General features: G+C 38.5%; 1 protein-coding gene across 2 annotated transcripts in view; it reads right to left on the minus strand.

The window, feature by feature from the left end:
* Positions 1–25,053, minus strand: part of LOC149570583 (uncharacterized) — a 194,387-nt gene that overhangs the window by 14,101 nt on the left and 155,233 nt on the right. Inside the window, exons 7-10 of one of the 2 annotated variants that reach the window (XM_089823166.1) lie at positions 9,608–10,211; positions 9,073–9,214; positions 8,716–8,883; positions 8,473–8,583 (exon numbers count right to left, since the gene is read on the minus strand). In XM_089823166.1, coding sequence (XP_089679292.1) covers positions 8,473–8,583; positions 8,716–8,883; positions 9,073–9,214; positions 9,608–10,211 — 1,025 coding nt within the window. Of the gene's footprint in view, positions 1–8,472; positions 8,584–8,715; positions 8,884–9,072; positions 9,218–9,607; positions 10,212–25,053 lie in introns of both variants that reach the window. The other variant, XM_089823165.1, reaches the window with a different exon arrangement.

Below are 25,053 nucleotides of genomic sequence, written 5' to 3' on the forward strand. Positions count from 1 at the left end.
ACTTGAGAAAGAGAACTGGTTAAGGGGATCAACAGTTTACAGCAAGAACCTGTTCAACCATAGAATGCTTGTGAGTGTTTGCTTGTCAATATATAATAAATGTTAATTCTAGAGGTTGTTGAGGTATGCACTCATCCTTCGTTTTCCAAATAGCGGAAAATATTTGTACTCTTAAATGCTTAGTTACCAGTTCGAGTTCGATTCGAAGTACGGGTTTGAAGAACCCTTTCGTAGGTACGACAAATTTTTGGAAAGAGTTTTGGGTTCGTTCATACAAAAACATGTAAAAATTATAAAAAATTATATACATACATATTTATGAAGCCTAGAAGCATAAGTTAAAATTAGAATGTCACATAGTATCATAAAATTATATGATTTAAAGTTTAAACACCGTAAACTTTAAATTTATAATCATAGCATCATGAATCATAATCATACCATCATATATTTTAAGTTCAACATCAAAGATTCAGAACATAAGAATTAAATCATGATTCATGAATCATAACATAAGCCATTTACATTCAATTTTTGGGGTTGTGGATCTCAAAAAATTATAAAATATGTTCAAAAAATGTCTTAAATGCCATCTGTGGGGCAAAATTCGCTCAGGTTTGCTAGAAATTCAATCTAGGTGACACAAATTCACCCAGGTTTAATCTGGGTTGACGTTGGTTAGGATCATCTCCCTAGAAATCGAACCATCTCCGTATTTCTGTGGTATTGGACTTGAACCATGCACTAGTTCGAACTAACACGTGGTCCGGAGGACAAAATGGTAAATCCAGATAACTAAGTAATATCCCTTGCCCAAACTGGCTGATTTTAGCTCAAGGAATATTGTCAAACACTTGTACTGCTGCCTTTCAATGATAAGAAATTTAGAATGTTCACAAATGATATTACAATGCCTCTTACAATGAGCTAATATGCAAGTGCAGTTCTTTTGATATTTTCAATGCATATACATGGAAACTAGATATGGAGTGCATACCTACAGCCAACTGACATTTTGACAAACAATTGACATACAACTATTATGCTGATCATATATGCTATTAGATGGACATTTCGTCAAACAAATGGTATGCAACATATATCTCCTTTATTGAATTCATTCTCTTCTACAATGTTGCTTTGAGTTTGCCAAGACAAATGGTTTACAATAATGGCTACAGTAATGCCAAAATCTGATTCTGAATTATCACAACAAAATCATATTCCCTAAAAAAATTACAATGTTAACTACTAATAGTTGCAAGAGGAACCTGATAATAGTGATGCCCAAGGATGGAGATGAATCAATCATAAGTATTGTAGCGCGGCATCATTCTTGCATACTGTAGCAGCCAACAATAAATGTATGCTCTGATTTAAGCACAAATAGAACCCTTGAATTGAAACCCTCTTAAATACCAAATTTAGTGGATATTTCACCACCTCAAATGGTCGCAACACTGAAGAGTTGACGTTCTCCAATGGCTGACTGAAATTGGAAACCTTAGTTTCTTCTCCCAAGTTTATATCAAATGCAATTCACAATAATTGGATGATTACCAATGAAGCTCTCACCTCTATTTATTCTTTTCCTTCACCTTTCTAGAAAGAAATAAAATATTATTTAATTGCATTCTCTAGAAACTTACCCCTTTCCAATACAATAATTAATTGTATTTCTAGAAAATGCACTCTTTAGAAGCTTCTCCCTTGCAATACAATAATTAATTGTGCTTCTAGAAAATTAAATTAATTAAATATAAAGTCACCTTTTAATTTAAAATTTTTTTAATAACTTTATAAGAAATTAATTTAATCAATTTTCCTTATTTCTTCAGTTACCCTTCAGAGAATGTAAAGGCTAAGAACTCCACTAAGTTGCTAAAAAGATGGGGACATTACAGTCCGCCCTCTCTGAAATTGCTTGTCCTCGAGCAACTTCAAATCCGGATGCTACAAAATCTCCTTATTCTACCATGTTGCATCCTCTACTAGCAAGTCCTTCCATTTCATCAAATACTCCCTTATAGTACGCCGCCTCAAGTTTCTTTCCCTGAAATCAATGATAGCCTCTAGCACAAATACCAATTTTCGCTCATCATCCAAGGGTAGAAGCACTGTAGAAGCAACAATATGATGTCCTAGCACCTTCTTGAGGCATGACACATGAAAAACATCGTGCACCTTGCTCTCCGCTAGCAAATCTAATTCATAAGCCACCTCTCCCACTTTCCTGATAATCATGAATGGACCATAGTATTGTGGCTTAAGTTTCTTCGCACCACTCTTCTTGAGAGTGGATTGATAGTAAGGCTGTAACATAAGATACACCATATCTCCAACCTCAAAAGTCCGCTTAGTCCTCCTCTGGTCTGCATACTACTTCTACTGATTCAGTGCCTTGGTTATATTATCCTTGAGAGTCTTAAGAATATCTTGACTCTCCTGTAACAAATCACCTGCACTAGGCACTCTACTATCACTCAAAATCAGTACCATAAAATTGGGTGCCTCATACCCATAGAAGGCCATAAAGGGTGACATCTGAATAGACATATGATAAGTGGTATTGTAGCAATACTCACAGAGATATATCCACTTTACCCATGCCTTCTATTGCCCTGCTATTTAATTTCTAAGATATCCCTCCACCCATTTATTCACTATCTTCGTCTAACCATTTATCTGAGGGTGGTAGCTAGTACTCGAAGTGAGCTCTGTCCCACACAACCTGAATAGCTTTTGCCAAAAGTGACTCATAAACATGTTGTCTCTGTCACTCACAATGCTCTGCAGTAAGCTATGTAATCTGAATATCTCCTTGAAGAACAACTCTGCGACTTGTGTAGCAGTGTATGTAGCAGTGATCGGAAATAAGTGTGCAAACCATAGTTCCAAGAATCACGGCGATTCATGCGATTCGGCGATTCGATTCAAGCCAAACGATTTTTTGTGAATCGGTGAATCGAATCAGCGATAAAGGGTTTATGAAATAAGTTACTCACTAAATTTCAAGGGTTTTTTTAATTTTCCGATTCATGGCCGATTCGATTCCGATTCATGGGCGATTCACGATTTGATTCGGCCTTGCCGATTTCGATCCGATTCCGATTCTTGTTACTTTGGTGCAAACTTTGTAAGGCAATCCACAACCACATATATGCAGTCTCTGCCTTGGGCTCTAGGTAGTCTTGTGATGAAGTCCATAGATAGACACTCCCACTTCCTATAAGGAATCAGAAGTGGCTGAAGTAAACCGGCTGGATAGGAGTGTTCCTACTTATTCTACCGGCAGGTTGGACAATCCCTAACATACTGAAGTACTACTTTGAGCCCTTTCCATGTGAAGCGCTCTCTAATCTGTCGGTATGTCTTGTAGAAACCAGGATGTCCTGCCATAGGTGAATCATGAAAAGATTTCAGAATCATCCTCCTCACTGTTGAGCCTAGGACCAAAAATATTTGCCCTTTGTAAATGATGAGCTCATTCACAAGGGTGTATCTACTGTCCTGAATAGTTCCATCTATAAATCCGGATGTCCACACATCCTTTGCATACTCTACAAGAATCAAGTGTCTCCAATCCTCCGATATGTCCGTTAATAAGCTCAAATGAGCCCTATGTGATAAAGCATCAGCAACTACATTTTGTGTCCCCTTAAAATATGTAATATCAAAGTCATAGGACTGTAACTTGCTCACCCACTTATGTTGGCTATCATTGAGATGTCGCTGCCCCAAAAAGTGTTTTAGGCTACTATGGTTGGTTTTGATACAAAATTTGCTACATACCAAATATTGCCTAAATTTAGCCAAAGCATGCATAATGGCTAACATCTCCTTATCATATATATTGAAGCTCCACTCTGGCCCTCTTAATTTCCTACTCTCATAAGCAATAGGGTGCTTCTCCTACATAAGCATCACTCCAATGCGCTCTCCAAAAGCATCACAGTGTAGCTCAAAAGGTTTGCTGAAATCTAGTAACACTAACAGTGGATAGGAAGTTATCAACTCTTTAAATTTCTCAAAACACTCCTGTGCCTCAAGAGACCACAAGAAAGCTCCCTTTCTCATCAAATCCGTCAAGGGTGTTGCATGCCTGCAATATCCATCCACAAACCTCCTATAGAAACCACATAATCCTAGAAAGCCCCTTAACTGTGTAAGGTTCAGCGGTGAAGGCCACTCCACAATGGCACGAATCTTTTCAAGATTCATGTGTACGCCTTTTGCACTGATGATGTGACCCAAATACAACAAATCTGGCAATACCCAAATCACATTTTGACTCCTTTGCATACAAGGACTCTCTGCCCAATATATCCAACACCATGTCAAGGTGAACCAAGTGTTCCTCCCAAGATCTACTGTAAACCAAGATATCATCAAAGAAGACAAGTATAAATCTCCTCAACTAAGGATGGAAAACCCTATTCATTGTTGCTTGAAAAGTAGCAAGTGCGTTAGTTAGCCCAAATGGCATAACGACAAACTCAAAATGGCCACAATGGCATCTAAAGGTTGTCATCTTGATGTTCTGCTCTCTAACTCTGATCTGGTGATAACCTGATCTAAAATCTATCTTTGAAAAGAAGCATGCTCCATGAAGCTCATCTATCAACTCATCGATCCTGGGAATGGGGTACCTATTTTTAATTGTCTTCCTATTAAGCACCCTGTAATCAATGCACATCATTAATGTCTCACCCTTCTTCACCAACACCACTGAAGAAGCGAAAGGAGATTTACTTGGTCTAATGTGGCCCATAGCAAGTAACTCCTTTATAGTTTTTTCAATTTCATCCTTCAACCTCTTCGGATGCCTATAGCGTGTAATCATGATGGGCTTAGCCCCCTCCTCTAACTCAATGATATGCTCAACACCCCTATGTGGTGGTCTATCTAGTGGAATGTCATTGAACACCTTACAATGTTTAACTCTAAACTCCTAAATATCAGGAGGATATTCAGTCCTCTATTGTCCCTCTTGTGATGGCATTAACATGCACTCTACTGCCCACTCTGCCTGATCATGTCGAATCAATCTAGCCATCCTCCGGAAACAAACCATTCTGAAATCACTGTCCCTGATTGCCTTAAGAATCTGTGTCTTCCCATTCACTTTAAACCTCATCTCCATCTCCTTGAGATTAAGAGTGAACTCACCAATATCATGCAACCAAGTCATCCCAAGAACTTTATCTGTATCTCCCATAAGCACAACATAAAATTCTGCCTTAAAGGCATAATTATTAACTTCCGAAGGGAGTCCAATGATCTTACGATCACAATTGAGGACATAGCCATCAACTACCCTCACTCTAATTCCCCCAAACTCCTCTATTTGTATGCCACGCTTCTCCACCAACCTAGCATCAATGAAATTATGACTGGCACCGGTATCAACCAAAGTTATAACCCGCTGTCCAGCAAGTACTCCTCTCATTCGAAATGGTCCTTCCTACTTAATACTAGTGAGACGAGCTTCCCTAAGTTGCTCATCTCCTTCCCCATCCATGGACTCCATTTTAGACAAGTTTTCAACCTTGTCCTCCTTTTTTTCACCATCTATTTCCTCTATATCAGACTGCTGGTCTAAATTATCTGATTCTGATTCCTCATAGTATGGCCACATAATTCTGTTAGCCTTGCCCTTTGGTCAAAGAGGACAGTCATGGTTTGCATCGTAGGGTCCCTTATAGTAGACACCTAATTTTTTCTTCCTCAAATCATTTTATGTTTCCCTGTGAAAAGCTACTGGAGTTTTATCTTTAAAATCATTTTTAAAATCAGTCCTCTTTGGTTTTTTATAAAATGGTTTGTTATCCTTACTAGAAGATGCTCCTTTGGACTGAAATTTGTTTGTTGAGACTGCATGTTCCATACTTCTTGCCTTTTTCATAGCTTCCTGTAAAGAAATGGGATCAAATGCCTTTATCCATCCTCTCAGTGGTTCGGATAGGCCCTCGATGAAAAGAACTAACAATCTACGTTCTAAAATGTTTGGCACCATGACTGCCAACTGCTGAAATTCACCAATGAAATACTTCAAGTTGCCTGTTTGTTTCAGTTGTGCTAATTCCCAGAAGTAAACCTCTGAATCTTTCTTGTCAAATCTTTCAACCAACCTATCCACGAAGTCCTGGTACTCTGTCACCTGATTATGCTGAAGTTTTACCATACCATGGTACCACCAATCATGTGCTACTCCCTCCAAATGCAAAGTGACGTATTTTATAGCTTCAATCTCTGTCATTGGCCTCAATGCCAAGAATGTGTCAAGCTTATGAATCCAAGCTTGAATTGTCATCTTACCACTCTCATCAAATGTAGGCATAGTAAGCTTGCCTGTAGCCCTATTCAACTCACTATTTTGACCCCTAGGCCTCCTATCCTATCTGAGTGACCTGTAATGTTCTCTCCTCTAATTTCCAAAGCGTTCAAAGGTCATCCTCTCCCAAACTTGCGGTGCCAATAATTCCCATTCATCATTTGCAGCCATAAGGATATCTGCAAATGTCTCATCCGCAACTGCCTCTGTTGGTTCTTGTATTAGTTCCTCTCTAACAAAAGCAGGACGTGTGGGCCTGTCTGCTATTCTGAAAAGAGTTCTATGAATTCTAGGTGATCCCACTGCACTCCTGTTATCCCCTTGTTCCAAATTTCATCTATCCTATGGGTTCATACACTCAACCATGGTGGTGAGTACTTGCAAAGCCTAAGCCATTCGCTCTTGTCCTGTAACCATTGCTCTGAAAAATTCTCTTTGTTTCCTGATCCTCATTCCTATTGTCTCTTGGTGGGCTATGCTCTTGCCTATCACCCATGGTGTCTGGTTGCCTAATAAAATCGTGTTCCCTGTCAAACAAAGCTCACCTGATAGTGAAAAATCTATAAGAGCCAACCCCAAGTGGCTTGTGATTGCTAAACCCTCAGGATGGCAGGATTTAGTTCTGATACCAACGTAATATCCCTTGCCCAAATTGACTGATTTTAGCTCAAGGAATATTGTCAAACACTTGTATTGCTACCTTTCAATGCTAAGAAATTTAAAATATTCGCAAATGATATTACAATGCCTCTTATAATGAACTAATATGAAAATGCAGTTCTTTTGATATTTTCAATGCATATACATGGAAACTAGATATGGAATGCATACCTACAGCCAACTAACATTTTGACAAACAATTGACATACAACTATCATGTTGATCATATATGATATTAGATGGACATTTTGTCAAACAAATGGTATGTAACATATATCTCCTTTATTGAATTCATTCTCATGTACAATGTTGCTATGAGTTTGCCAAGACAAATGGCTTACAATAATGACTACAGTAATGCCAAAATCTGATTCTGAATTATCACAGCAAAATCATATGCCCTGAAAAAATTACAATGTTAACTACTAATAGCTGCAAGAGGAACTTGATAATAGTGATGCCAAAGGATAGAGATGAATCAAGCATAAGTACTGTAGCGCGGCATCAATCTTGCGTATTGTAGCAGCCAACAATAAATGTATGCTCCAATTTAAGCACAAATAGAACTCTTGAATTGAAGCTCTCCTGAATACCAAATTCAGTGGATATTTCACCACCTCAAATGGTCACAACATTGAAAAGTTGACGTTATCCAATGGCTGACTTAAATCAGAAATCTTCGTTCTTCTCCTAAGTTTATATCAAATGCAATTCACAATAATTGGATGATTAACAATGAAGCTCTCACCTCTATTTATTCTTTTCCTTCACCTTTCTAGAAGGAAATAAAATATTATTTAATTGCACTCTCTAGAAGCTTCCCCCTTTCCAATACAATAATTAATTGCATTTCTAACAAATGCACTCTCTAGAAGCTTCCCCCTTGCAATACAATAATTAATTGTGCTTCTAGAAAATTAAATTAATTAAATATAAAGTCACCTTTTAATTTTAATTTTTTTTAATAACTTTATAAGAAATTAATTTAATCAATTTTCGTTATTTCTTCACTTAGCCTTCGGAGAATGTAAAGGCTATGAACTCTACTGAGTTGCTAAAACGATGGGGACATTACAAACTAAGCTTAAATGTGAATCAATTGATAAGACTTAGCTTACCACTGAGATTGGTACATGAAATCAAAAAACACAAGTAAAAAATTTGAATGTAAGGTAAATGAAAAACGATTCCCTTGTCATTTCAACAATAGGGGTCTCATACACCAAATTAGTATCTCTTTTTGGCAATTACACAAATAACTACCTCTACCTAACATGCATTTTCATATTCCCATTTAATATCCCATAGAATACAGAGAAAAAGATTCTGCTAATGAGGTCACCATAATTGTAGATGCATGGCCATTAAGAGAAAGGAAAGAGAATATAATCATCAACTAAATTTGAAGTTTACTGGAATATAACATATATCTTGTTAAAAACATAAAATAATCTCATTTAATATTGACCAAAGCTTACATTCAAAGAATGTTTCAACTGTTCAAGTTCCTTTGCCTGAGCCCCAGAAACTTTTTCAAATTCGTGGCAGTGGTCTAATGCACCCAATGTTCGCTGTCTTTCTTCTTCTAACTGTAATTTTGTAACATTAATTTTGTCAGGAGAAAACTAACAGCTTAAAGGTAAAATGCTTGTTTAATATAATTACAAATTATTCTGAAATAGATTAACTCCAAATCTTGAAAAATGGAGAATAGACACAACCTGAGCCTCAAGCTGCTGGATCCTGTCCCAAGATCTCTGTTCCGTGAAAGCACGGAGTTCGCGTTCTTGTTCCAGCATTTCCATTAGCTGGTATCTCAATTCAGCCATTTCCTGAGTCAAGTCCTCAGCTTCTTCTTTTGCCTTCTTTTTCTCTTCTCTGAGCTCTTCCTGGGGCCAACATCTTTGGGTCAGAGTTTGACAAGTCATCTTTTAGTTAGTGAATTTTTTAAAGCATTCTTAGATATTGATTTCAAGTTCAACATTTCATCTTCTAATGAAACATAATTTACTCCTTTAATAGGGAAGTGGGACCAATATGTGTACTAAAAGTTTTTGCAGTTACTGCATGGTACAGACTTTTAATTGGAACACTGTAGCTTGCAATTGAGACAGTTGCTGCACCATGCTCCCAGTTTCTTCAATAGATTTCTCCTCCACGTTCTTTACCATCACCAGTTTGGAAAGTAGAGTCTCAATATCTTCATTGCTCATCAAAATACTACAACAAAGCCAAGTTAATATTTTCAGTCAATGTCTTGTTTAAAATTTACAACAAAATGTGTATGATCCTTGAGCCATTTCACTTTTCTGTTCCAAAAATATTTACTCAAAATAAAATCACTTTGTAATTTTGCTGATTAAAAGGATATATCCTGTTTAGTGACATGGTTAATGGCATCTGACCTATTGTGTTTTACAGCACATGACAATATCAAACGGAGAAACAAAAAATCATATCCCAACAAGACAAAGCAGTCAATTTATTCCAAAAATATGACTTGAGAATTCAGAGATAACTGACCAATATATAGGAATGCTACTGCTAGCCATGCTGGGAGAAAGTTGCAAGAAACAAAATATTATGAAGTACTAAAACCAATGATTTTAAAACCTGTATTGTATGTCCTCTACTAGTTTGTCCACTGTAATATCAGTAACACTCCTATCACATTCTGTGTCATTGACATGTTCAAAAGCCTTCCATTTCCTCAACCACTGATCAAGGTGTTCATGAAACCTAGGAAGAAAATCATTTGTTTTTGTTTCTGCCTTTTGCAAGCCTTCTTGCAATTGTTGACTTTCATTTTGCAGAAAAACAATGGTCTTCTGGGCCCTCTCGAGCTGATCTTCAAGGCTGTTGATCAACCTTAGATTCTGCTTTATCTCTTCACCTTGTTCTTCACTGGCACTTTTGGTAGAAATATACATCTGCTCTGCCTTGACTAGTTGTTGTTTGATTATCTGCATTTCACACTCAAATTTCAGAGAGTTTTCCAAAATTCTCTCTTCCAACCTGCTCAGTGTATTGTGCTTTCTTTCTATCTCTTGCTTTAAACCTAAACGGTCAGCTTCAGATTTTGCAACCTCTTCCCTCAAATGGTCGACTTTTTCATGTAATTTATCTGAATCTGCAAGCTTCATTTCAAGACTGAGTGCATGCTGAACTGCTACATTTGCTTGTACATTCTTCATTTCCATCTCCTCCTGCAAATGTCCTGTGACCAGAATAATGGTACATGTTATAAAAGCTGATTGGGAACCAATACTGGTACACATTTGCTCCTATACAAAGAGGCAAAGTTTGACATTGATCTCAATAAATCATATTGAAAGTAAAGCCAGATTTTACATAGATTTATGGTGACTTGCAAAGGAAAGCAATTTTCTATGCAATTTTAATCAAATGTGCAATTGTACCAACCATAGTTGGAAACTTGGGCTCGGCAACAACTTGCCAAGCCCCCTAAAAGTTTATTTTGGAAAAAATCGGCCATGTAAAAAAAAAAAAAAAAACTCGGGAACCTAAAAAAACCACTAAAATTTAATTCAAAATACATTTTTTTGTAAATTTCAATGGGAAGATGCATCTAATGAGTTAATTAATGAGAACACAAAAGAAACAAGCAGAACTTAGATATATATAAATAGATAGTGGGTACAAAATCAAATTCTCATGCCGAATGCTGATGGTGGGAAGCATAATAGTAAATAGTTTGTGTCAAACTAGAAGTAAATACATCATTACAATCACATATTCCTCATCCCAGCTCTACTAGCATACTGTAATCCTCTATTTTACATATTATATATATATATATATATATATATATATATATATATATAGCCTTTTTGCCTTTTGTTTTTAATATTAAAAAAAATTCTAAATTTTTTTTTTTAAAAAGAGATTTTCTGAAAAACTCGCCGAGTTTTTGCACGATTTTTCCACAAAAACTCAGTGATCTTTTCTCTAGCAGAGTCGCAGTTAAATCTGGGAAAAACTCACCGGTCCCAAAAACTCAACAACTATGAGAATTACACTGCATAGTTGGATAAGCATTAGAAAATGAATTATGTCCTGAATTGTAGTAGCTAAGTCTAGATCAGATATGAAGTCAGACAGTTGGATGATATAATAACTCAACTTAATAGCATATAATTAAACAAAAATGTAATTATAAAAATCACAATCCAATTATTGTCAAATATCATATCTGCCAACATATTTGTCATCCTCTCAATGTAATTGAATATTACGCACAAAAATAAAGGAGCTTGAGTACAAGTTTACAACGAGGCCAGGTAATATTAGAGAATTTGAAAACATCCGAGGCAAATGAACAGCTCTTCTTTCACTACAGAAATAAGATAAAGCAAAGAAGCTTTGGAACCGCAACACTCACAATGTTGTTTGATTTCTTGATTATATTGGATCTGTACAAGGGATGTAAAGAATGTGACAGCTCAATAAAGAGCTACATGGAAAGCATGTCTATAGAACTGAGTAGATATTTACAATGAATCAATCATTCAGGTGAGTTTTGAAACATCCTATTAAAATCTCTATGCTCAACCTGCTATGTACCTTTATTGCAAAGGAAGGTGAGCATTTTAATTTGTCCTATTCAGGACAATGCAAAACGGACCAGCATGTAAGGATTAACTTTTCTTCAAATTGGAAAGAGGAGCTCCCTTTTAACAAAAATTGAACCCCAGAAGTCTAAGCAATCTTTGATTATTAGTATGCGATACAAATAAACTTACAAGGAAAACCTATATTTTTATCCTTGGGTGTAGCCACAAGGCCAATCAGCACTTCTTTACACTCAGGATCTCCAGTTAAACACAGAAGTTAAAATTTGTGAAACAGCACAAAACTTGGTTCAAGCTAAACACAAGATTAAGTTAATAAAATAAAGGGAATTGTATTAAAAGCTACAGTGACCGCTTATATTAAATCTACAACTCAAAGCCAGCAATACTTAATAAATGCTATTCAATTTTTTAAATCAACACAGAAACCGCTTGATCAATAATTCTTACAGTAAGTTGGCATTAAATTACCATCCTTCTCCAATGCATATGCTAGACGATCAACAATTAAGATATTGTACGGGACTGCTAGATTAAAATTGTTCATATAAATATATTAAAAAGCGTCTATATAAACTTAAACATATTATTTTAATACCCTCCTTCACGACCAAATTATAAGGAACCCCCAGGTTTGTCCCAAAATTGCACAAGACCAGGATATTTAGTACTTAAATCAACAAACAGTGCCTAAGAATGGTCAGCGGCTACTTTGGATGCCACTTTGAACAACTTCAACCCAACCTACATGGAAGCCTTCCATTCAAGTTGGCAGTGTGCCTAGAATATTGTTGTGGTGCAAGCACCTGACAAATATCTAAGAAAAGAGAAAAGTGAACATGCCCACCATTCATTGAAGCTCCAAATGGTTTGCCTCGACATGTATCTATTTAAGGAAGTTCATCCTCATGCACATTTTTTTAGTGTAACTAATACCACTTAGACCTCCAATGTACTGCAAGTGAGCTCTATGAAGGCAAAGGTACAACAGCAAATCTATGCAGTTGATGGAGTTAGCTCATCATAGCGAGCCTTGTGAGCTATCTGGGTGTTTTGGGGGTCCCAGCTGTAGATTTACTATTTTTAGTAGGTCTATTTTTGACAGTTGCTAATTTTGGCAATGCAGTGGGTGGCTTCGGCAGTTGGTCGTCACCTGCGGTAAATTAAGTTAATAATTACATGAGCTCTTATTTATTATTAAGTTGCAATATTATAATAATGTTTATATTATTATAGTAATGACATTAAGTGATATTTCTAAAAAGTGTGTTAGAAAGTTTCTAGTGTTGAGTTCTTTTGGGAAACTTCCACAATCTCTGACGTGAAGTTTTTAAGGAAACTTTGGGCCAATGAAAGATTATAAATGAGAGCTCATTTCATGGGGAAAAGCTTGCTTGATTATATATTTGATTTTTTTGCCTTTGTGGCTTCTTCGTGGGTTCTTAACTGTATGCCCCTGCTGATGTATAAGGGTTTGGAATTGCATTTGCAATTTAGCTGTTGAGGTATAGCCAAGATTGCCTAACTTCTCTACTGTTCATCACTGTTTCTGAGAAGTGTTTTCATTCCACTGCTGAAGTATAGTGGATTAGTCATTTTTCTCCAATTGTGTTCATTGTGGCTAAGGAGACAAACATCCTGGAGGTTAATCAATTGCCGTTGTTGGGCAATTGAGGAGGGATTGATTTAGTGATTATGACAGCTGAGGGTGTATTCTGGAAACACGTGTGGAGTACTGAATTTTCAGATTGAATATTGAATAAATAATGCAGGTGGTCTGATCAGCAATTACGGCTAGCAAAGGCAGAGTATACGTCTGGGAATCACGAGTTAAGAAGTAGCTGCCGCTGAATATTGGAGCCACGTGGATACATTCTGGACACTCTTTGCTGATTGGCTGTTCTTGCATTTACATACAACAATCAGGTTCATTTAAGCAGATTGTAATTTTGGAATACAAGTTTGCTCAGAGACATTTGATTTTCTGGAAAATAAAATCCAATGTAATTCTGGAGTTATCTTTATGATCATAGAGTTTTCCTTTGTGTTAACATATATTCTGAAAAAAAAAAATTTTAAGAAATAAAACAAAGGGAAAGAGGAATTTGTTCATTTAGGTTTTGCAGAGGTAAACCAAGGGTTTTTACAGTGCAGAGCACTTTGTATCTGTGAAACCTTAGCAAAAGTGAATGCACCTTCACTTTTGTGCCTCTAATATACCAGGGGTGAAAGAATAAACAAGATTGGTGTATTGGCATGCACGATGAATTGGAATGTTTATCATTAAATGGTGCCACAACTCTGTCACTAGATTCTATAACTTCATTGGCCTCCTAATAAACACAAGAAATGAATAGCTTTCTTTGACATCCACACCTCAAATAACCATTTTTTTTGGCTAGAAATATCAATGAATCACTATAGCATATGAGTGGCTAAGCCAAAAAAAAACAAAGATGAGCTACCTTAAGTTTGTAATCAGACCAAACTTCCTCAGTATAATATTTGGAAAGGTTTTGAAACAACCCATTTTCAAAAGATGAAACAATGTCTCACAACTTCTCCCTAAGATCAATAATGTTACCCTTATTGTACATCATAATTATGCCATCTCCATAATGGCCTTGTTGCACCTCTTTAACTCCCACTATTTTTTGGAGTCTATAGTGGAATCAATTGGTGTTGAATACTCTTTTTCTCAAAAAAAGAAATTGAATGACACAAAAAAGAATTGTCTACCATTATTAGATCTAAGATTTTTTATCAGACACCTTATGTACATTTCCATCAACACCTTGAATTCCATAAGAGCACCAAATCATTCAAACTTCTTTATTTTCAAAAAGAACGCCCACGTTTTACTAGAGTCATCATCCACCACCAAACAAAACTACCTTGCACAAACACTACTATGGATTTTGTAGGATATATTGAACAAATTGACATGAACTAGATATTGGAGCCCATTTGCATTCCATCCATCATCCATAAGGAAATGTTTCCACTTTTGCCTCCCAGCCAAACATTCTACACACTTATTTTTCCTAGATAGTGTTCATGTCGTAAAACAATGTGTTCTATTTAATAGCTAATGCATGCAGTGTTCTATTTAATAGCTAATGCATGCAGATCAGCTGTAGCAAGAACAAGAAGCCACCTTGCACAATGGCTAGGACAATCACTCTATCCCATATCACATCAGAAACAATGCAACTAAATTTTACTTGCATGTTAGCATTTTCTATCAGCTAAATGGATAAGAAACCTCTATTCATTCCTGAAATATACCTAACATTATCTACCAAAAAATTTTATATACTATTAGAATTGTCACATCACCTATTCACTGAATTATACATCATTTGTAATTGCCAACGGAACTAAAATCCATGTGACAAGGATCAACAATGAGCTTTGCATATTTGTCCTTTCAACATGTGTCTAGATGTCTCAAAATCAAAGAACCTACAAGTTTTGACAACATTTTTCCATAGTTACACCGCCATCAGGGACATTGGAACGAGTTTTGGGGACAGGAGGCAAAGGGGACTCAATTCGGGGTTGGCAGGGAGATATGGTACATATACAAGACTACTTTTTAAAAAAATGCCAAATACTAAATATTTTAACATTGAAGTTTTTAATATCAAATTACTAATTAGAAATTAGAATACTTAATATCACGTAGAAATTTAAATTGTCAAATTGATCTGATCATAAAGATGACTACAACGAGTAGCATTGTATCAAAACAAGTACAAAATTGAAATGTAAAAATGACAAAATGTAGTGAATACTACATACCAAATTTTTGCTTAAGTTAAAAATGCTCTTATAGCCGTTGAGATTTTATGTGAAGCTGGTTGATTGGTAAATTAGTTAAACATTTTGGTTTCAAGTGAAATGGAAAAGTTGGTTATCCATTATAATTTCTTAGAAAGTGAAATGGAGGTTAATTGTTATGATGTTTTATGAAGATGATTACTTGTTATAGCAACTTGATTTTATAATGAGGAATATGTCACTATCGTGATAATTCTTTTATTGCAAGAGCGAGATGAAAGGGGGAAAGCATTGCCAAAGAGGGAATTGGGTAAGGGGCACCAATCTACCAGTGAGCCAACAGGTATGAGTTCTAATCACCTTGGCTAAGGGTAAACGGCTAGGTAAGCAAGAGTATACTATGGACAACCATGAGCTAACCCGGTCAATATATGTATATCATTATTATAATAAAAAAAAATCACTAAGCACAAATTAAACTAAGAATTGTTGTGTTACCTTTATAAATTGGATTGGTCTCAGAGCTTCATGTGATATCTGTCATGTCTTAATATAACGGTACCATAGTATCTACATATACTTGCACATATATGTACACATATATGTATGTATGTGTAAATTCGATGAAACGTACATGAAGGTATACGTTCACTTAAAATGTGACGCATACACTAGATATGTTTGTTTAAAATATCACAGATATATATAAATATACATGTACATGCATACACAAGTATAGGTAGATATATGATGGTATTTTTATATTAGCACATTTAGAATAAAGCTATTATTTTCCAACCTTGGAAATGGTTTTAATACTATATCATGAGCGGCCATATTTCTTATATTTTTTTCATCGGGCCCTTATATATGTTTCGGTGGCCATTTTAATTTTATAATATTGCCACATATGTTGTTATGGCCCTTTATTTGTAACTCTTTTGCCACCTTTTACCTTCTTGCTCGTAACCGAGCATGCAACCGAGAAGACAAGATTTTTTATGTGTGATGGTTCTTAATGAAATCATAATCATTCGCAACACCATATCAAAGATATCATAGTTCCCGGCATATGCTCGAACTATTTCATTTTTCCCCTGCTTTGTGTTGTATATCTCTGCTACGATCTCATTGTCGTCGCACAGCAATTGAAATTCGGTAATAAATTCCTTTTTAACTTCCGCCCAATTGGTTAATTTTTGGGGATCCGTATTGGCAAACCAATCAATTGCTACACCCCTTAGGGTTGCCGAAAATTGTCGGACCCATTCATTTGTATCGGTTACGCCATTCACCATCCAAATTGTTTCACATGTCTTACAGTGTCTGATTGGATCGGTCGTTCCATCACCATCAAACTTTGGCAACTTTTCCTTTGGTCCTGCCATTACTATTCGAGGTTGAGGGATTTGTTGTGTACCTGCACTGTTTTGCAATCCCGCATTGTTCTGCACACCCGTGTTGTTCTGCACAACCGCACTATTCTGCACACTCGTGTTGTTCTGAACACCTATGCAGCTCTGAACACCTACGTTGTTTCGAACAGTCATTTTATTTCCAACAGTCATGCTATTTGGTGAAGAAAGGTTTTCGTTAAGCGAAGCTGTCCATTCCGGAAGTGTATCTAGGACGAAGAGTTCACTCCACGCTCGTGCTCCCTCGGTACTCCGAGCCGTGCGAGTTAATTCCCTTCCATCTGGATTCTCTTTCCTCGACATATACAGGTTCAAAAATTCCTCCCTTGCTTCTTCCACCAAATCCAACCGCTGTCGAGTCTCTTCCAACTATTCATCAGTGCTTCAGTGTCCATCGGCAATCTACTAAAACCTCCATCTGCGTTCGGCCTGTTGTGCCAAAATTAAAATTTCTTGTGCAGTGCATATTTCATCTTTCCCTTTATCTTATTTCTATCCTTGTTAAGCTGATTCGGCATTAGTCTTCATTCTTCCTTTGTTCTAGGTCCATTGGGCAACGGTGCCAAATGTTTACCGTATGAGGTAAATAGATTAATGCATAGAGACAACAGACAAGAACATATCGCAGTAGTACTCCTTTTATTATTCGCATATGCCTAAGACATTACATTATGCTATGATGATGATTACAATGATCTTGGATGGTGTACATATACTTTCCGAAGAACCTTCCCGAAAGGGTCTATCGGCTACACAACAAGAACCTTCCTAAAGGGGCCTGTCAACTACATAACAATTACCAACGACAAGTCATATTGGAGGCTATACCATATATTTCTCTGCTCTACGTCTGCAACCCTGGTTTCACATCTACCAGCAATTGTTAAGGGGCCCATCTAAGCATTCAAGGGATTGATATTACTCCAAGTCATGCAATATTCCTATTTATTTTTATTTTTTTACAAATTCATATAGAAGGCTCGTAAATCTTAGCTTGGGAGTTAAAAGAAGGCAATGATATCATAGTTAGAGCCTAGCTCTTAATGAACTATTTATTTTAATTATGTCTAGTTTTGCAAATATGCACAAGAGTCGAGTAATCTGTTGCAACCTGTAATAATTTCTCCTTTTAGAATTTTTGTTTTAACTTGGAATGAGATCTAACCAATCCAAAACTTATACAGTGGTATTTTCTATATACCCTCTGAGATAAGAGACAGCACTCTCATGTAGAGTGAAGAAATAGATTATAAAGCATCCTGAATCTTCTGTTAAGCCTTAAGCCCAGATTGGGCAGAATGTAATTGGCTATTATTATACAATGCTTAGACAGTCACCCTAGGAATCCATCAAGGAATACCAGCAAAGTCAAGATGAAGGGTGTGTATTGATAATTATTGAACCATAGGTTATCCCTGCATGATAAGAGGATAAGAATCAGTAACAAATAAGCAAGTAATGAAAATGTCTTAAACTAAGTCAGCTCATGGTAGTCCAATTTATAGGTCTTGTTTGTCAAGTCGAGCGATGGGTGATGGTTTACATAGTGCCCATACAAATCCTTAGCCAAGGTAGGTTAGTGGCATTCTTGCTGCTATGATCACTAGAGGTTAGGGTTGCTAGCAGTTGGCAAATGGGTTGATGTCAGCCGACTGGATGGTTTCGATGGTGTTTTTGTAGCCGATGAATTGGCTGTCGTTGGTGTTTTGTATTTTGTAGCCGACGGGTAAATAGTTTGTAGCGGATGTAATGTTGTGGCCGACGGACTCCTTCGGGAAGGTTCGATGGTAGTATTTATATCCTGCCTGGGATCATTGTAAAGCATCAATCATCTTCTATTACGGATCTTATGAAGCATAATGTATGTCTGGCATATGCGAATATAATTCTGCTATTCTGCTCTTGTTCGTGTTCATTGTCTGTATGCATTGTTTTCTTTACCAGTACGGTAAACATTTGGCACCGTTGCCGGGGATCGAACCAAGGTCACCCACGTGACAGGCAGGAAAAAAAAAAAAAAAAAAAATTGAAAAAAAAATTTTTAAAAAAAGGGGCCCCGCTGATAGAAAAGCCCCATGGACAGAAAGGTCATGCGGACAGAAAAGCCCCGCGGGCAACAATCTTTCCGCGGGCGATAAATCAAAAGCCCCGCGAGCAGCCTATCTGCAAGCTCTAAACTTATAAAACTCCTCCGCCAGAAAGCAGAAAAAAAACAATCTCCTTGTCCGTGGAGTTTGGCGCGAAGATAAAATGGAAGTTGCTAGGAGGTGCTCAATGCCAGGAGAATGAAGTTGAGTTGCATGAATGAGAAAGACTCTGCCCGCAGAAGCAAGAAAAACAATTTCCTTTACTGCCATTCGCTGCCAGGCAATTGAATCGTGCAAAGACTTCAAGCCAAAAATTCCTTCATTTCTTCACTGCTAACTGTGCGCTTGAAGTCGTCTGGAAGGCAACATCCTCCAGTGGAGGAGGCAATCCATCTTCATCATCAGCAGTTGGCGAGCAAATAATTTTCGACTTGTGCTTCAACTCCAGTCGTCTCAGTAACTTGATTAGCAGACTATCGGACTCATTGTGATTCGCAAGAATGTTTTTGATCCTGGAGACCTCTCTGAATCTGAGAAACGGGTTTGGAGGTTCCGATACTGCATGCTGAGATAGTATTGCAGGGAGGTAATTCGAAGGAGGAGATGTTTTGATTGTTTTCACTGCCCCAAGTATTGCCTGAGTTTCTCATTTGGGTCGGACTTCTCCAATGGTTATCTGCTACCGTAACGGTCTGTGGGAAAGGTATCCAGGGTGAGATTTTTTGTAACGGACGGAGGAAATATATATACGGAGAAATAAGCCATTTTGCATGGAGTCAGCAGGCAAGCGGAAGCCGTGGAAGAGTCAATTGGCAGCAAATATGGAACGGAATTCAAGAGTTTTGGCATCAGGAATTCGAGTTGCAGGCCCCTCAAGTTCTAGTAGCAAGAAGCAGAAGACCAAGGAGGAACTTACTTATCTCACCGTCCAGTTCGAGAGTCTTAGTGGAAGCGAATGTCAAAGGTGGTGGCAGGAGACCCTGGAGGCAGACCAGATTAAGCAGATTCTGAAGCGGGCACAGGTACATTGGGCCATCCAGCTTCCCATCTTTTCCATCCGGTTGTTCGAATCAGTATTGCGCACCATGATAAAGACATATAGCGCCCGGAGCAGAACAAGTACATTCCTGTACAAGCAGCAGCAGATGATGGTGTCCTTTAAACCTAGGGATTTCACTAGGGTTTTCGGCATCCCTGGCCCCGATGGGAGGAAATTGGAAATCAAAAACCATAAACTCTCACGAGAACAGTAGCATTGGATAGATCTAGTGTGCCGGGATCTTACACCCATCGAGAGGGAGGCAGCGATTCAGGGGACAAAGTGCAGAGGGCTTCGCAGGGACTTTATTCGGGAGGGTCATTGGCGGTGTATCATGGACGTCATCAAGAGCAAGTTGATAGGCGCCACTCGAGCTTCGGATATAACATTGTCGCAGATTGTGTTTATGAATGGTATCATGCAGGGAGTGGTATATGATTGGGCCTCAGTGCTTGCCGACAGGATGGAGGAATTCATGACGCTTCAGCACCGAACATTTTTTATGCCACACCATGCTATCGTGTTGTTTCTGGAGGCTGCAGCTAGCCAAATTCCACTAGATGGTTTTAAGGCTCCTCCAAGGGGCAAGTTGGTAGACGGGGAGCCTCCTATATTCTACTGGTGACACTTGGATACCGGAGGATCAGCAGCAGGTCACAAGAAAGTACTCCGCGGACTGGCTGCTTCTGGAGAGAGATAGCGGACGGGAGGGCACCTCGATGAGTGACGGGGCTAAGTCTGTGGAAGAAGAGGTGAGCACATCGGCAGAAGTTGACGGTGAGGCAGCAGGTAGTGGGCCCACATTCTTTACCCCTCCTCAGCTGTCAACTTCGACGCACTTGACTAACTTTCCGACAGTCATTCCGGCGTTTGGTCAGCGCCATGCCCCGATCCTTATGACTCCTCCAGCGGAGGCAAATGTCCCACGGACAATGACGGAGATGGTCCCACAGACAGCAACAAATGTTGTCCCACGAACAGTCGCCGAGATATTGCCGACGGCTATAGCGGAGGTGATTCCAGTTGTACCAGCAGATGTCGCCGTCGCAGTTTCACAAAGAGCACAGTTGCCACCGCCGGAGCCTGAGCCGCAGGTTCAGTTGGAGGTCATTGATTGTGATGCAGTTGTCACTGTTTCGTCATCTTTTTTAGCAGAGGCCAAGTCAGCTCAGCCAGTACCGGAGGAGAACATGGAGCTCGCGTAGTCAAACCAACTGGAGGTGATGGATAGAGCTAGTGAGTTTCTGAGGCAGCAGTTCCGACTCACTCCTGCCAAGCGGGGTCCGTCCATTCAGTCTCCTAGGCATTCAAGAACATCACCAGCAATACTAGAGCCTCAGCTTCAGGAGGAGGGAATGCCACATGCCGTGGTTACGCCAGCAACAGAGAAGGCGGCACCGGATGTGGGCATGGCTCCCGCTGATGAGGAGGAGAACAGTGATGCGGAATGGTCATTGGAGGACTTCGCCAAGGAGGATTACAGGTCGGATGAGGACAGGTGCAGGGATTACCTTAGGACTATGAAGTCTACGTTGAAGAAGGGACACGATGTGGCAATTCAGGCCCTGACTCGGCAGAGGGAGTGGCATTTGATCAGAGCATATATCTGTGGGATCTGTCCTCGACGATTTCAGACTTGTTTTGTAGACAAGGGCTGGCCGGCAATGGAGACAGTTGAGATGTTGGCAGATTGGGCTACTGAGCCAGAGTTGGGACCCAGTGACACCCCTATGATGAAGCTGGCACATGAGATTGTGGGATTATACAAGGATGTTTACTATGGTCGTCGGCGTGCGGAGGCGGACAGGGTTGCAGCAGAGAGATCATTGGCAGCTGAGAGTGAGGCTAGACAGAAGCTAGCCGCCGACTTGGCCGACCAGCAGGCAACATGGGCCGCCGAGCGGGCAGCACTACTCGCAAATATGGCAGCAGCGGTGTAGGAGAGGGTCGTGGCTAGGCAAGGTACAGAGGCGACGGTCCGAGATAAGGATGCGGCTGAGCACGAGATGCAGTTAGCTAGGAGGCAGGCTATGGATGCGGCGCTTCTTCTAAAGGAGGTCGTCGAAGTTAATTCTCAGATTCAGACAGATCTCCACATCAGGACAGAGCAGGTGTATGAGTTACGTCGCCAGCAGAACCCTTCTAGGACGCTCCCTTCTCTCTAGTATTTCTTCTGTTGTCTGTAAGTTGTCTCCTAATTTTGTTAGTCGTCAAGAGACGACTGATTTTTTTGGGGGGCGGATGGTGTCAGCCGACTGGATGGTTCCGATGGTGTTTCTGTAGCCGACGGATTGGCTGTCGTCGATGTTTTGTATTTTGTAGCTGACGCGTAAATAGTTTGTAGCGGATGTAATGTTGTCGCCGATGGACTCCTTCGGGAAGGTTCGGCGGTAGTATTTATATCCCGCCTGGGATCGTTGTAAAGCATCAATCATCTTCTATTACGGATCTTATGAAGCATAATGTATGTCTGGCATATGCAAATATAATTCTGCTATTCTGCTCGTGTTCGTGTTCATTGTCTGTATGCATTGTTTTCTTTACCAGTACGGTAAACAGTTGATGGAAGGTATCCATAGCCTAGCTAGATGCCTAGCCGACACTCTAACACTAGGATGCTCAGTGGCAGGATAGTGTGTCCCAAGCCTAATCCCAGGGTAGAGAGGGTCTTTCTCAATAGAGATTGTGTAGAGATACTTAAGCATCCACAGTTGGGAGGTTAAGCCGTTGGCAATGCTTCTCCGCTTTTCCGAATGCCAAGGCTTGCACAACACAAGGATATAATTGACAGAAATATTGTCATTGATGTCAAAGACCTTCAAGGAGATTTATAGAAATAATTAACAATGATGTCAATAGCACTCTAAGTAGTTTGATTCATTAAGAATATCACTCACATTGATTATAGTTGATGATAAAGTGACAGTTGATAAAGACTCAAAAGAAGACAAATAGTGACTAAGCTTGAAAGGGTGACTAACGGCAAAAGAATAAGAGGAAGCGCTTAGTGGTAATGACTACAGAAATCCAATACAACAGGCAGAAGTATCTAAATAGCAATGCAAGGGAAAATGGATAAGAGATAGTAATAAAAAATAATAATATTTAATCAATAAAATTGCAAGAATGAAACTTTCAGAGACAAGTCAACAAGAAGTCATGTCAATATTGGTACTCTTCTATAAGTCACAGAACTATATGCATCTATGTGTGGATGAGTCGTCGACTATATACACAAATAGGTAGCATATTCATTGTTTAAAAGAAAAAAATTAATGTTTGGTAGCCAACAGTTAGAGGAGCCCACGATGATGTCAGGTGATGAGCTGGAAGGGCAAAACACTGAAGTCTATGCGGAAGCATCACTGGTGAATGGCGAGTATTCTGGAATCAGCCACTTACAAAGATAAATAAAGACAGGTCAGCGGACTCGAGAATATCAATGAAGTATAGCAACAGAATCCTGCTGCTGATATCCCATGTGAACATCAGTGACACAACATAGTAATGTTATGACTTCCATATTGCATATATCGGCTAGTGTATAATTAATATATATGGCCGGCAGTGATGAATATTTGACATTGTGAAGAATATAAATCGAACCATTTAAAAACGATGTTGAAAGGAATGGTGACAACTACATGGCCATGAGAATATATACATCAAATTTGTTGATGCTAAGGGTATCACTGAAAATTCAGGTAAACGTCAGAGGCAGCGATAATCAAGTCTGAAGATATTTTGAATAGAGTTCTTACTTTGTGCAGAGATAATCATGTCAGCCTTATGATATCTGAAGTTGGCATTTTCTTAAGTTTGTAAGCAGTGATCAGGATCACTGTATTCTGTCAGATGCATGGACCATTAAATGTTAAAAGCAGTGACTATTAGCAACAGGTTGACACACAAAAATAAGTATAACCTTAGTTACCGGATTCGTGCCCTAGAGGCCGGATCTGGATTCGGGTCCGATCCGGATCCAGATTCGTGCCTGGATTCGTGCAGATCCGGGCAGGATCCTTGTTTTACACAGTGGATTCGTCCGGATTCATGGCCCACGAATCTTGACGAATCCACTGTGTAAAACAAGGATCCTGCCCGGATCTGCACAAATCCTCAAAGATCCAACGTGAATCCTCAAGGATCGACAGGTTTAAGTGAGTCTAAGTTATTTAATATGACTTTTTTAAATATATTTTTTTGCTTTCTAGTGCTAAAATGACCTTTTTATGCATTATATATACTAATAAATGAGAGAAACAAATATATATATATATATATCTGTTACTAGTTGGGGCTTGGGCAAGATCAGTAATATATATATATATATATATATATATTCACAAATCCTCCACGAATCCTAATCGGGAAAAAAAAAATCACGAATCCACGGATCCGATTCACGTGCCCAAATCGGTAAGTAAGAGTATAACATTTGATTTAAGACTAGATAAAATTCAAGTCCAAAACGGCAGAGATTCAATACCTCGGATGTTGACAAGTTTGGGAAGAATCAAATACAATGAAGTGGAAATACAGATTCACGAGAACTACTAAATTATAAAATTGCAGATAATCTTAAGGAGATGCGAGTCTGTTACAGTCAGCAATGAGGAAGCCACGCAACACAAAGAATTTTGTTTGACTTGACAGCTCAAACTTCCGGATATGAATGCTGCGACATTGGAGTGTAAGCCCAGATGCAATCAATATGTAAGATCAGATGCATAGAAGACCATAGACGCATACACAGGAACAATGTACACATGGCATTAATAATACCAAGCACAAGGATGGAGTCCATTGATTGAAATGAAGAGAGTGGTTCCATAATCAAGTTGAAAGCTTTCATTAAATAGATAAAAGAAATATTAATCATCAAGCATAAGAAAAGGATACACAGCGCCAAAGATATATTACTGAATAAAACAGTATGGAATCAACATACGAGGGGATATTAAAAAGATATCACCGGCAAGCTCATAAAGTTTAATATATTAATGAATACACTTATAAAATGAAAGAGGAGTATATTACAAAACAATGTATTTAAAAGAAAAGGTCACACCCATTCGTAAATGAAAGGGCACCTCATTTCTATCTCTAAGTTATAAATATGTAAATTCATCAATGAAAAGAA

Source organism: Cupressus sempervirens, chromosome 3 (assembly GCF_028749045.1).
Source record: "Cupressus sempervirens isolate cs-2001-9-10 chromosome 3, ASM2874904v1, whole genome shotgun sequence".
Classification (NCBI taxonomy): domain Eukaryota; kingdom Viridiplantae; phylum Streptophyta; class Pinopsida; order Cupressales; family Cupressaceae; genus Cupressus; species Cupressus sempervirens.